General features: G+C 34.5%; 1 protein-coding gene across 24 annotated transcripts in view; it reads left to right on the top strand.

Annotated features, from left to right (window-relative positions):
- ADGRL2 (adhesion G protein-coupled receptor L2) overlaps positions 1-14,598 on the top strand; it is a 223,119-nt gene that overhangs the window by 116,154 nt on the left and 92,367 nt on the right. For all 24 annotated transcript variants that reach the window (XM_031936761.1, XM_031936764.1, XM_031936774.1 and 21 more), the window contains exon 3: positions 6,656-6,869. In XM_031936761.1, the coding sequence (XP_031792621.1) occupies positions 6,656-6,869 (214 nt within the window). The remainder of the gene's footprint in view (positions 1-6,655; positions 6,870-14,598) is intronic.

Genomic DNA, 14,598 nt, shown 5'->3' with positions numbered 1-14,598 from the left:
GAAAAGAACTTTTATTTGTGGAGAAGGGGTAGTTGGGGGAGGATGGAGGTTGATTGGAAGCCACCTTTACCTTTGTTCACAGGCTATATTTAAGCTTGTTTTTAGCTTGCATGAGTATGGATACTCATACTCAATGGATAGCTATATTTTAGCTTGTTTTTCCTTCTCCCTGACTTCTTAAGAGTTTTTTTTTTTTTTAAGTTCATTTTAGGTAATTGGCTCAGTTTCTTCATTTATAAAATGGGGATAAAAATAGCAGCCACCCTAAAACATTTTTGTTATAATGAAATGAGGTAATGTATATAAATCATTTTGCACACCTTTGAGTGTATACCTATAAACTACTGTTTAGATGAATTACTTATTATTATTATTATTTTTATTTTTATAAAAGTCCTTTAGCCCCTGAGATCAGCCCAAACCACCTCCAGGGGCCCAATTTGAATAGTCTTCTCTTTGGAAGATTTTTCTGGAAAAGTTCTGAAAGATGAATACAAATTTCTATAAAACATGCCTCTGGCTTCTAGTAATAGTATCCTAAGAATCTGGCTCCTGAATCTGCAAGAATCACCCAAATTCTTTTCTATTTCCCTTTCCTCTTCCTTTGGAAGAGCCCCAAGCAGTTCTTGACCCAACCCTCTGGGTATCTGTGAGGTCAGATTGGATTCTTTTCTCTTGGGAAAACTATGCTATATTTCTGGACAATCTTAATTAATGTTTGTAAAATGGAGCATTAAGGGGGAGGTGAATTTTTACTTGACTTTTTTTTTTTTCCTACTCTATTGCTCTGAAGCAAGGCTTCTGAGGAGGAAAGAACTCTTTCCCCCACCCCTTTTGTTCTTTGTGTGTCAAGCCTGGTAAAATATACCATCAGTCCAGTCCAGTTAAAAACCTCAGGCTCCATAGAGCTTTTAAAAATGTCGACTGCCAGGAACAAACCTTCCATTTGCATCACATACTGCTGCTATAAACTTTCCTCCTTCAGTTTTGACTTTTTGTGGAACTGATTAACAGTGTTACAGAAGAGTATGAATTTTTATTCTATGATCCCCAAATCCCAGCAGGATCAGAGAGAATCCACCCTGTGCTCTTGACTTCTTTAGTTAGATGTGTAAACCAAGACGGTTTTCCTATCAAAGCTGGAGTTCAGTAGCACATTAGCAATATTTTATTGCAACATTTAAATTGCAACTATCTTAGGGTTTGTAGCTGTTAAATGTGATAACAATTCCAGATATTTTGGAGGGGTTTTTTCTTTTAGAGTGTGGAGTTAGGAGAATGCAGGTGGGAAATGGCTTGCTTTTCTGTACTTAATGGTGTGTAATGATCAGGGTTTTTGGCCCACTTTATTACCCTGTGGGGGATCACAGAATTAGAAAGATTTTCTGTATAACTTCTTAAAGACAATTCTGAAACTTAGGTATAATTTTCAACAGTTTTCAGTTAATGGTACTCTTTGCCTATATGGGATTGTTTTTTTAGTCTTAGATTTAAAAAAAAAAACAAGATTCAAAGTATTTGGCATTTTCTGGCTGTTTGTGGGACTTGGACTTTACTGCTATTCAGTAGTCATTCATTCATTCATTTTAAAAGTGTGATTTAGGAATGAGCTAATTTTTTCATCTACTCATATCTTTGCATTTTACATTGGTACTTGACTGTGACAAATGAAAGTAAAAGGTAAAAGTAAGCACTATGCTTTTTAAAAGTATCTTTTTTCTCTTAGAAATTTCCATTAGAAATCAAATTAATGTTAGGATGCGTTAACTGTGTTAAATAAGGTGGTTTATTTCTTTTGGAACAAGTCTAGTATTTCTAAAAGAACGCTATCTTAAGTTTATGTGCACAAGCACTTCTGCATTGAGATTGCCATTGCATTGCCTAACAAATCATACTTTCTGCTTTTCTTTTTCTGTGCCAAAGTAAGTTAGACAGAAGAAGTAGTTTCTTTGTCTCTATATGTCAGAATTTGTTCGCTCTCTTAGATAATGACAGTTTTAAAGAATTATGTGCTAGTGGGCACGAAAGAATATTAGGCTCTTTGCAGTTTGATTAATTTGGGTTATTATCCTTTAAAGACAAGTGATTTCTTAAATAGAACTAAGCTAGTAAAGTAAAACAACCGGGTGGTAAATGGGGCAGAACGTGGCATATGTAAAATAAATTTTCTTTCTAACATTTGCAGAATTCACAAAGTTTACTTTGGCACAGCTATTACTTTTCACTGAGACTCTTTATCCTTACAATAGATTGACAAGGATACAAGGATATTTAACATACCTAATTTTGTAAATTTTACTCAGCATCCCTAAGAAATGTGGAGAATTTTTTGGAAGTATTTGAAATCTTCAAGATTATGTACCAGTGAACTAGTTTATTTTATTGTTTTAGGTTTAGTGAAAATTCACTTTTCAGTTTCAAATCTTAATAAGTAAAACATGAAAAATGGAAATGTTTCCTGGGAAGTTTGTTTGTAAGTTGAGTGCTCAGAGCATGGGGAAAACCATGTTCTTCTTATTAAGCATTTTCCTCATCTCCATTTTAGGAAAGACATCTGATTAACATATATAAACAGGAATGAATCAGATAGCATATGTCAGAGGTAGTAATAGACTCTTGCTTGACTTAATTCTCAGCCTGTACTTGAAGTCACAGCTTGGGTATCATGGAGGTCCTCGGTAATCAGCGTGCACAGCACCAGCTTGGACCATAGACAGCATGGGCAGTGGTATTCATGACTGGGTGCAGCTGGAAACAATTAGTCAAAAACAACAGAAGAAAAGTTGGGTATTGTTTTCAACTGGCAACCTAATGAAGAAGGTACTCTTAGAGTAATATAAGAACAGTGGACTGAATAGTGGACCCCATTATGGCTCAGAAGGGAATGTTTGAAACTTCATCAGTTAGCATGAAGTTGCTCCTGACAACAGTAATTATCAACGGAGCAAGTGTATTCATTTCTAAAAAGCTCTGAAATGAAGCCCAAGCCAGGCATTCAGATGCATGCCTTTCAGATTTCCATCCTGTAGCATTGCTGCATCTGCTTATTAAGAGTTATCTTATGAATGTGAAAGTGTTTTTTCAGGCCTAAGTCACTGCACCTGTTGCCAAGAGGTATTTATTCCAATCACTTGCCTAAAGCATGGGGAGTAGTTGTTGCTTGACATTTTATAGCTTAGGGGGGAAAAAAAGTTGCCTTTTTAAAATCATTTGTTGAGAAAGGGAAAAAAATAGAGCAAAAGAGTTGATTTTTTTACCCTAAGCACTGCTATTTGGCAGTATTTGAATTTGCACAGCATAAACTGACAATATTGATTTTTTTGCTCATAAGGCATCCCACCAGTTCTTTCTTCCATTGTCAGGTTTGTGAGATGGATTCGATTACATTGCCTATTTGGGATGCTTATGATTCTCTCCTCCTACCCTCCACTCCCCCTTGTTGAAATAGAAACATGACAAATTTTATTTAGTGTAAATGCCATTGTGAGTGATCATATAGTTAGACTTCTGATTTGGGGAGGAAGGCCCTTTGGGGGTACATCTGTATAGCTTTGCATTCAGTGTGTTGAAAGCTTTGCCACCTAGCCTTTTGTTGTTTCCTTTGGCTGTGTCAGCTCCTGCCTTTTCATATCAGGACCCCATAGGTGCTGATACCTTAGGTGTGCCCTCGAGAACAAACTTGTTCTGTTAATGGCAGTCATCTGAGCTGAGCAATCGACTATGTACTGCGTACCCTCATAAAGACAGAAACCAGGTTTAAGTAGTGACTGAGAAAGCGGAATATAGTCTTCACCCTGTAATTGCTCCTATGGTTCAGAATTGCAGAGGACTAATGTGATTTGTACGTAGATATTCTAAGGAACTGTGTGACTTAGGGATGAGGGAGAGTGAGAGAGAGTGAGGTGGGGTGGCAAGGCTGTTGTGGATTATAACTCATTTCATCATCACAGATCACAGGGTTGAAACTAAATAATTTCAAAGATAAATCCTAGACAGTTTCTGTAAGATACAAGATGGTTGTTGTCATCACTGGTCATACAGCTTGTAAAATATCTAAAGCCATTTTTGAATATCACTTTTCCTTACTCTTAGTTACTTTTTTTTTTTTTTTTAATCAATGCCGCACATTTTGCCTGACTTTCCTGTGCAAGAAAAGGAATTAAATGAAAGGTTTTAGTAGAAAATTCAGTCTTCTAAAAGATTTTTTTTTCTGTTGTAATTTAAGGTTCTTTATTTTTATTGTGGAGATTGTTTGTTTTCTTATATACCAACTTTTCTCAGCATAAACTGAAGGATTTTAATTCTTATAGCCTCATGACAGACAACAACCTAAACAAAATCTTCAAAGTACGTTCTGGTTTGAATAGGTAGGCATAATTCACTGATTATTGACACAGTTGGAGATGTTAGGATACTGCTGTACTTCATCAAGGGAAGCTTGCATATTTAAAGCATAATGTATTATTTAAACAATGTAAACATTCTGCTGGCTGTAAATGTTACCCACAAATCTCAGTGCCTCCTGCACAGCTTCTATTCTTGCTGTTTCAATTTGTTTTTCAGGATGTTTAGGGTAAGCATTGACCATTTCCAATGGTTACTTAACATCCTATTACTCAATTTAGGTTGTGATTTTTTGTTTGTTCTCAGTTTGATGAAACCAAGTTTTTCTCTTAATAAGAAATAATCCAATCAAGTAAGCATTTATTAACTACCTCCTGAGTGCCAGGAACTTTACTAGAAACTAGGAATGCAAAATTACCCTCCCCCCCCCAAAAAAAAAAAAAAAAAAGAAAAACTCTTCTTCATACCCAGCAACAACCAAAACAAAAACTTAATCTCTATTTCAGGGATCTTACTTATTGTTAAGGAGAGAATAACATGTAAAGAAGCATAGATGATGCATTTAACATATAAATGTTAGAAGTAAAATATAATTTTTGAATAATATTAATACAAGGAAATTATGTGTAATCTAGTACTTTGACCTGATTTTAGCTGCATTGCCTTAAGGATAAAACACATTTTTAATATTACTATTTAAAGCATTACAAAGCCATTTTTAATGGCTAGGATCATAGGTGTGAACCTGGAAGTGATTTTTAAACATCATCTAGTCCCCAGCTTCTTAAACTGTGGGCTGTGATCATATTGGGATCTTGTACCTGAATGTGAGGGTCACAAAGTTATGATTTATTATCCATAAATGTTTGATTTGTATACTTATTTCATATACTCAGGGTCATGTAAGAATTTCTCAGATGAAAAGAGGATGTGAATGGGATAAGTTTAAAAAGTCCTGAGAGTCTAGTCAGAGCCCCTCATTTCATAGATGAGGAAACTATGGCCAAGTAAGACTTGATGACTTGGTTATACTAATATTAAACACCAGAGATTTGTGTGAGTCCAAGACTCTGATTCCTAGTATGTTCTCCAAAGTGGTGTCATTTAGACCAAATTCACATGACTCCTTTTGCTCCATTCTACAATGTATCGTTTTTATTGCTTCCTGAACTAGAGAGAGAGAGAGAACAAACATGTACACATAGATCTATATACACATACATATAATGTACATGTGTACATGTATCCATTTATAAAGAGAAGGAATTTTTTTTTTTTTACCAATAATGTAGGGGTGGCTAACATATTAAATATTTTATGTATAGTTTGTATACATTATATACTTTTCTGTACCAGATGTCACAGTTACATAGCATTATATATCTTATGAGGTAAAATAACTGCATTTGAAAACTGTCCCTCTGCTCCTTTGATATTGAGCATATTAAATATAATTAGTTCTAATAAACTTGAATAAGGTGGTTTCTTTGTCTTGTCCTATCCTCTAAGGAAGTTAGAATATTATACTGACACAGACTTGAATTCAAATGTGCACACAGCTATTATCTAGCATAAGTCATTTAACCTTTTTTCAGTCTGAAATCTTCTCATCTAAAAAATGAGGTTAATAACAGCCCTTTCAGGATCAAGTTGTGGACCAAATGAGATAATACAGTGTCCCAAAAGTCTTAGTCTTAAGTTTAACAGATTAAAATTATACTAAGACTTCTGGGACAATCCTGAACATGTACAACTTGCTTTGAAGACCGTCAAGACCTATATATGTTAACTATTATTATTACTTGTATTTGCTAACTTTGAAATTGATTGCTTTTACAGAAACGTGCTACCCCACAAAGTCTTATTTATAGTTATTATTAATAATAATGATAATAGATTCCTAATGGGTAAAGGGGTTGGCCTGATTTCAAAATTCAGTCTCTCATACTCACTACTATGTGAACTTGGGCAAGTTCCAACCTCTCTGAGCCCCAGTTTTCTCATTTGTAAAGTGGGGATAATAATGCTTTATTGCTGTAGGGTTATTATATTAAGTATATATAAATCCATCTTACAGGATTGTTGTGTGACTTAAATGAGTTAAAATATTTACTAAACTTCAAATACTTTAAAGTACTACATAACTACCACTGTTGTTATTATTTCCAAAGCAAATCTATATTTTATAAGTAATTTCTAATTGTTTGAGAGCTACCACGTAGCATTAGTACAAACCACTTGAAAATTCTATGTCAATTTTTTCTTTCCCGTGAGTGAATATTTATTAAATCTTCACTCTTTTTTTATATAGGTTTCAGCCGTGCAGCACTGCCATTTGGATTAGTTAGACGAGAATTGTCCTGTGAGGGTTACTCCATCGACCTCCGATGTCCAGGAAGTGATGTCATCATGATTGAAAGTGCTAACTATGGAAGAACAGATGATAAGATTTGTGATGCAGACCCCTTCCAGATGGAGAATACAGATTGCTACCTCCCAGATGCCTTCAAAATTATGACACAAAGGTAAAAATTTGTGCATGTTCTGTGCCTATTTACTGGCCAAAATATAGGAAAAATGATTCTGATCTCTAGGTAGACCCAAACCACTGTCCACATTTTGTATTTATGAAAAGTTGGTATGTGGCAGGGGACAGAAGAGCAGTCTTAATGCCCGGAAGGACTGAAGTAAAAAAATCTAGCCTCTGACATAAATATGGGAAAGTCACACGCACCAAGTAAGAGAGACAGTATAGACAGTTTAATTGTTTTTTGGGGGTATAATTCCAAATTTACATCCCAAATGTTTGGATCAGTTCACAACTCCATCAACATTGTATCAATGTGCCTATGTTCTCACAATATCTCTCACATTGAATATTCATCCCCATTGTTTATCATCTTTGATAATTGCCTCATGTGAATAAAAGCCTAGTGAAACCTCAGAGTTGTATCATTTTGCTCTTTTCTTCCCATTAGTTAATGTGGAGAATGTTTTCTTGAGGTCTATAGTGTGAAAATGTCATATCCTACAACTATCTAGGAAATGTTTGTTGGGCTTTTATATTTTCCTCAGTTCTGTATATATGTTGGGCTTTTTGTTTGTTTTATTTTTCCAGACCAGTGATTTCAGTAATATTTTGGGTGTCAGATTTTTGTCATTAATATGTAAATTTTTTTCTATCCTACTATTTTTCTTCTAAATTATGTTTTTATTCATCTCATTTGTGGGAAAGATTTCATATTTTTAATAACTAAAATTATTAGGGGAGAGAATTTCAATCACAGGTGTAAGTGTTTCTCTTCCCACCTGCCCCTACCTGTGCATACATCCCAAAGTAGATTTATGATTTTTCTCATAAATTTGGTTTTTCCAAATATTCTCATTTCTCTATAGATTAGTAAAAAATAGAGGTAAAAATATCCATGAAAAGCGTTTTCTTATTTTGCAGAAGTGGAAAAAAAAAAGCAAAGAGAATTTCTTTTATTTGTAAGTATCACTTTGTCTTTTATAAAGTGGAAGTATATAAGCATTGTGCTTATGTAGTTGCTGTATGTATAAGTAGTTTCTGAATATTTTTTATAATTGATCTGGCCTTTATCAATTTAATCCACCCTTTATGAAAGCATGACTTTTTCAGGAGTCCTGAGAGATTAAAAACATTTTTTATTATAATAATATTGATATTTAAGTTTTCAAAATAGTATATTCAATAGATATTGCTCACATAAATGAAAGCTTTTTGGGAATTACTGATGTTCAGTAATTTTTAAGACTATAAAGGGGTCTGAGCCACTGAGCTAATCAATAATTGACTCTTTTCCGCCTAAAGTTAAGATGCCTTATAACTAACTTCAGCAAAGTGTAATAGGTTCCCTTGGAAGACTGTGCATTTCCTCTCATTTGAGGTATATAAGTAAAGTTTAGAAGTTCACTTGTCAGGTGTTTTATAGAGAAAAATCTTTCTTAGTTAAGAATTGGAATAGATAGTTCCTGAGGTTCCTTTAAAGATTTTTCTAACAAAATTAATGTTTTTTTTTTGATGGTCTTGTTTTTCTTTTTCTTTTTCTTTGTTTTGTTTTATTTTTGCTAGGTAAGAGGTGTATTTGAGAGGTAGGTTGTTCAGCAGACACAGCTAATAAGCAAGACTTAATTCATTTCCCAGTTGTGATATAGGCTGGATAGATATTCATCAGGTATGATGTACAAGGGAGGCTTTTTCACAAATGTAGACCAAATGGGCTTCTCTCAGGTCCTTTCCCTGACTTTGTGGCACTTACTAAGCTCCTCAGGGACTTAAACAATTGCCTAAGGCTAGGTTTCAGAACAGCTTCTATCTACATTGGTAATAGTAGTCCACATGAGGAACATCCTCTGTGAATGAAACCATGAAAAAAGAAAAACAAAAAAGAAAACCAGAATTTAGGTCTGGCAAAGGTCCTTCCGTGGAGGACAGTGAGGTACAAATATTAAGAAACATAGCACCATACTGAGAATTATTTAAAGGTATTTATCTTTAAAGATCTATTCAGAAGGGAAAGGGACCTGTATGTGCACGAATGTTTGTGGCAGCCCTTTTTGTAGTGGCTAGAAACTGGAAACTGAATGGATGTCCATCAGTTGGAGAATGGCTGAATAAAGTGTGGTATATGAAAATTATGGAATATTACTGTTCTGTAAGAAATGACCAACAGGATGATTTCAGAAAGGCCTGGAGAGACTTACACGAACTGATGCTGAGTGAAATGAGCAGGACCAGGAGATCATTATATACTTCAACAACAATACTAGATGATGACCAGTTCTGATGGATCAGGCCATCCTCAGCAACGAGATCAACCAAATCATTTCTAATGGAGCAGTAATGAACTGAACTAGCTATGCCCAGAAAAAGAACTCTGGGAGATGACTAAAAACCATTACATTGAATTCCCAATTCCCTATATTTATGCACACCTGCATCTTTGATTTCCTTCACAAGCTAATTGTACAATAATTCAGAGTCTGATTCTTTTTGTACAGCAAAATAATGTTTTGGTCATGTATACTTATTGTGTATCTAAGTTATATTTTAATATATTTAACATCTACTGGTCATCCTGCCATTTAGGGGAGGGGGTGGGGGGGGGGTAAGAGGTGAAAAATTGGAACAAGAGGTTTGGCAATTGTTAATGCTGTAAAGTTACCCATGTATATATATCCTGTAAATTAAAGGCTATTAAATAAAAAAAAAAAAAAAAAAAAAAAAAAAAAGATCTATTCAGTTGATTGCATTAAGTAGCATACAAATGATTTTAATAAAAAAATTTTTTCAGATTTGTTATTGGTATATTTGCAATCAGTCTCTAATGATAATTGTTAGACAGCTTGTCCAATGCAGTTACAAAGAAGTTAAAATATAAATATTAGTAAATAGTATTCCTCCTCACATAGCCATATATTTATTTTGTTAAAGGGCTTGAACCAGCTATTGAACTTGTGGATAGAATGTCCTCAAGTTGAAGACTTTTGAAATTTTAGAGATATAATGAAGCAAGCACTTGAAGTAAAGGGTGTTTTGTCCTGAAATTGATGAATGGACAGTTTTTTCTCTCCTATTTCTTTAAAGCTCCCTGTGCCTTTGGTTCCCTTTCAAGTTGAGGGAAAAAATCTCTAAATTACTCTACGCCATTGTCTTTTCTTAGGAATGGATAATTCTGTTCCCGTTAAGGGTTAGTTCTAGAGCTAGGGGAAATAAGTTAGGCAGATGAGCATTTTGTCCTATCATTTAGTGTATGATTTCTTCCTCTGAAGTCCCGTTTTTATATTTTGTGCTGCAGACATGATGTGAAACTCCAGAAGGCTGTACCCAGGGAAGCATGTTTTGATGGAGACATATGCATTACTACCATAAATCTATGGGTGTTGTAATTCATTTCATTGTCTTCCCACATTGTCTTCTTTGTCTTTTGACAGTACAGGTCTTGGACTTTTATTTAGCATTGATATTCTGTGACATTATGCAGGTGCACATACTATCTTTCATCTATATACCTGTTTCCAAAATATCTACTTAAGTACTCAAGTGGGTATTTCCACACAGAGCTTAAGAAAACCCACTTTATAATTGCTGAATCATAGAAATGTATAATTGCTGATTACATGCTATTATGAAAAATTAAGGACTCGAACATTTTGTTGACAAGAATAGCAGTACTTAATTTTTTTTAAAATAAAGAAGTTGGAAACTTCAGGAACTGAGGTTGTAATAGTCTTATTCTAGTGATATCTGAAAAGACCTTTGAAGAGGCCCGTTTTATTCTAGTGGTGTATCACTTCAAATAGACCTACAAAAATAGAGGGGGAGAGAGAGGGAGGCTGACAGCCCTTCAGTGGGAGGATCATTGTCCCCTCTGTTCATTGTTGCATTTTCAAAGCGTGCTCATGGCAAATATTGTTATTTATGGAGAATTTAAGAACCATCCTTTCCCACACGTACTTGGGATTACTTTATTAACTTTCTTTCTTGGCAAGTGGTTTTTTTCTTTGTAATCTTAAGAAGAATGGGCTATTTAAAAAGGTTGTCAGGAGGAAAGAGTGTACAATTCTCTCTTCGAATGTTACCTATTTTACTTGCATTAAGAACAGATCAACACATTTTTTTTAAAAGTATATCAATGTTACCATTATATTTAAATTGTCCTTTTCTTTATTTGGAGGGACAAAATGCTTATGATGATACTCACACTGAAAACAATATTATTGAAATGTGCCTTCTATTTTATTCCAAGACCCTTCCATATCACATCTCTGCTATATATAGCAACTGGGACACAGTAAGTCTCTTTGTAAATGGGATTTGGCAAATAGTGTGGGGTCTGTTTGGAAAGATTGATATTTAGATTCCTTCTCTGGGAATACTTGTGGTATTACTAGATAGCATTTGGTGAGAAAGTACATGAGCATTTTCTAAGCAGTGGAATTTCTTTTAAGACTTAGACTGCATTACTCTTTTCTTGCCTTAGAAGAATATTGTACTAAATAGTCACCTTGATAGTACCCTTAATAGTTGAACTGGCAACTGCCTTCCAGGGAAGTCACTTTATTTCTGACACTTGGTTGCTTGCAAAGTCAGTTTATCTGCTTCCTGAGGTTATATGCTTCCCTCTGCCCGTAGAGTATAAATGCACTTCTGGTTATCTGAAAATTACTGCTCCTTATGGTGCACAAATAAGGCACCATCCAAGAAAAAATTAACCAGTTATTGTTTTCATGAAAAACTATTTCCATCTCTAAATATTCGTGGTCCCGTGTATGGGTATATCCAAGTTATTTCAAAACAAGTAATAATTTTGTATCTTATATTTATTGATACCTTTTCTTTAGGCAGCTAGGTGGCAGAGTAGATTTGAATCCTAGATTTGAAATCAGAGAGATTATCTGAGTTTGAATATTGTTTTAGACACTGACCAAATAATCTCTGGAAAGTCATTTAACTGCTCTCAGCCTTGGCTTCTTCATCTATAAAATGGGGATAACAGCATTTAACTCGCAGAATTGTGAAGATAAAGTGAGATATTTGTAAAATGCTTTGCAAAACCTTAATGTGCCTGTAAAACACAAGCTGTTCTTATCATGAATATTCTTGTTCTATATTCTTCCTTTCCAGATAGACCCCTCTTACCTGGTGAGCCATCACTTGGAATAAAAGATTTACACAAAAAAATGCAAAAAAAAAAAAAATGCAAAAGAAAAAAAAGAAAACCGTGTATGACAACATTCCCACACCAAGAACAAATGCACTTGTGTACATAAATGTTTACATTCATGTTGCATAAATAGGATTATAGAATGATTGCATGGTCAATTCTCAGTTATGTAACTGTGATTTTCATCGTTGCTGAACAACTCCAGCTTTGGTTGTGGCACATGATTCTATTCAGTTTGGTTAACTGAAGAGTGATCTCAAAAAACAAAAACAAAAACAAACCCACTAAGTTAAGTTTCTTTCAGATATGGACTTAAGCGTTCATTTAAATATGTATACATTTTTTAGGAAGGCGGCATTTCAGCAATCATATTGTCCCACTGTAAACATACTTTGAATCAGACCTCGAGAAAGAAAGAAATATGATTATCTGTAATGGATTTGGTTAAACAGAGTAATCTCAAGGGACAAATAAAATATTTCCTTAAAAGATTACATGTGTTTAAAAAAAAAAAAGAACAAAAGGAATTTTTTAAAGAAAATATTGGTTAAGATGGTGTGAAATCAGAGGATTTTATTAATAGCAGGAGCAGTTAGTGATTAAAATGGAAATAAGTTGAGAAGCTCACTTGTAGTCTTTGCTGAGTGGCTCTTTTGTGTTCAGTAATTCTGATGTGTAGAATAGGACTGAAAACTGCTCAGGTGTCCACACTAAATCTGTCACCAATATGGCAAGCCTCAGGATGGGGAGGGATGCCAGGCTGCTTAAAAAGATCTTTTCTAACATGGGCAGATAAACAACAAACAGGTTAAAGCTTTTGTATTCATCAGGAATAGGAACAGGTGGGAATCGCCATTATACTGAGTTAGAAAAAGAGACTTAGTCTTCATCAATCAATCAATCATCTTTCTCTCTTAGCAAGCAGAATAAACCTAGATGGATATCTTTTCAAGGAAATTCATGTCCAGCCATATTCATGGAGTTCAGTCAGAACTAGTAGTTTCAGCTTCCTTTTTAATAAGATGTTTATCAAAACTAAGTTGAAAACCAGCAGCAGATTTAATTTACACCATCACTTCTTTGTTTCTATAGTTGTTGAATAATAAAATACCACCTAATTTTAAGGAACAACATTAATTTAAAATTAAAAAAAAAAAACCAAAACCCTTGCTATTTAAATACAATGTTCGGGCTAGCTTTCTGAAGGTCCTCTGGAAGGGCTTTGGTCTCTTAGCAGGATAGACACCACGAGAATGGACAAGAATGGAGTCCAAAGTCTCTATTGTCTCTTCTTACACAGTCTGTGTCTGTCATAGTCTGACCGAGTCTCCCCGCCCCACTCCCTCTGCCCCCAGTCTGCCAGTCTCACTTAGTGCAAGAGGCAGGAGAAGTCACCATGAGGAAGATCAAATATAGAATGTCTGTGGCTGACTTTGTCCTCAGTTTAAATACCCTATTACAATTTTATCAATTGTAGAACTGTTACATCACACCATGATAAATACTAAGTATATGTAAACTAGATAACCATTGTTTCATCAATTCCACTGAGTTAACACCCTGTTTCAAGTATACTTCTCCAGAGTTCGGCCCTCTACATTTAAAAATTGTTAATATCTAAAATCATTTTCAGTAGAATATTAAAATTGGAATAAGATTACTTGACAGATAGAATGAGGAAAGACCTGGTTCATCATTCCATTATGATGCTTAATAACTGTACGATCCTGGACAAGTCACCTTTCTCTGAACCTCAGAAGGCAATGTAATTTGCCTTGCCAGAGGGAATTCCCAGAGCTGAAGGAAATTCTCTGTGCTGAGGGAAATCACAGATATTCATGTACTTTATGTATTATAAGAATATAATTATGATCATGGTTAAGTATAATCATGTATTATAATGTAATTATGAGTTCTGACATTTAGAACACAGTGGTCAAGAAACTGACTCATTCATCCTCAGTGCATATAAAGAGATATGTCTTGTGAATTTCTGGACCCTTTTTAGTCACTGACAATGTCTGTATTCCAAAGGAAATATTTCCTTCCTTTTTAAATGTCCAAATTTTCAAATATTTTTAAAAGCATTTGTATTTTTAGTAATTTATGATTATTTCTTTTATTTTTATCAAATTCTATTTTGTGGCTCCTTTGCAAGCAAGCACCTATGACTATATGACAGGCACTGAGCCCAGTGCTAAGGATCCAAAGAAAGGTAAAAAGCATATCTTAATTATTACAGAATTTATCTAAACCATGCAGCCAGCTATGTATGAGGTCTATACATACTAGGCGCTCATTTTTTGATTGATTGATCTGGTCATGGCTGCTTACAGTTGACTTGTTTAGCTAATTCCAAAGGGAAGAATGAAACCCATTCTAAAGCTAACTGTCTCCCCTTTCTTATTCCACACTTTGGCTCTTGCTAATAGGGTAAAGCTTACACATGGATTGATGTGTTGTTTCTAGCTATCATCTTTGCATTTTTAACAAGGACTTCTTATAACTAGTAGCATAGAATCAAAGAAGGGATTTTAGAAATCACCTAATTCAACCTTCATTTTAC

Source organism: Sarcophilus harrisii, chromosome 4 (assembly GCF_902635505.1).
Source record: "Sarcophilus harrisii chromosome 4, mSarHar1.11, whole genome shotgun sequence".
Classification (NCBI taxonomy): domain Eukaryota; kingdom Metazoa; phylum Chordata; class Mammalia; order Dasyuromorphia; family Dasyuridae; genus Sarcophilus; species Sarcophilus harrisii.
Note: the sequence above shows the minus strand (reverse complement) of the source record. Positions and strands in the feature narration are given on the sequence as shown.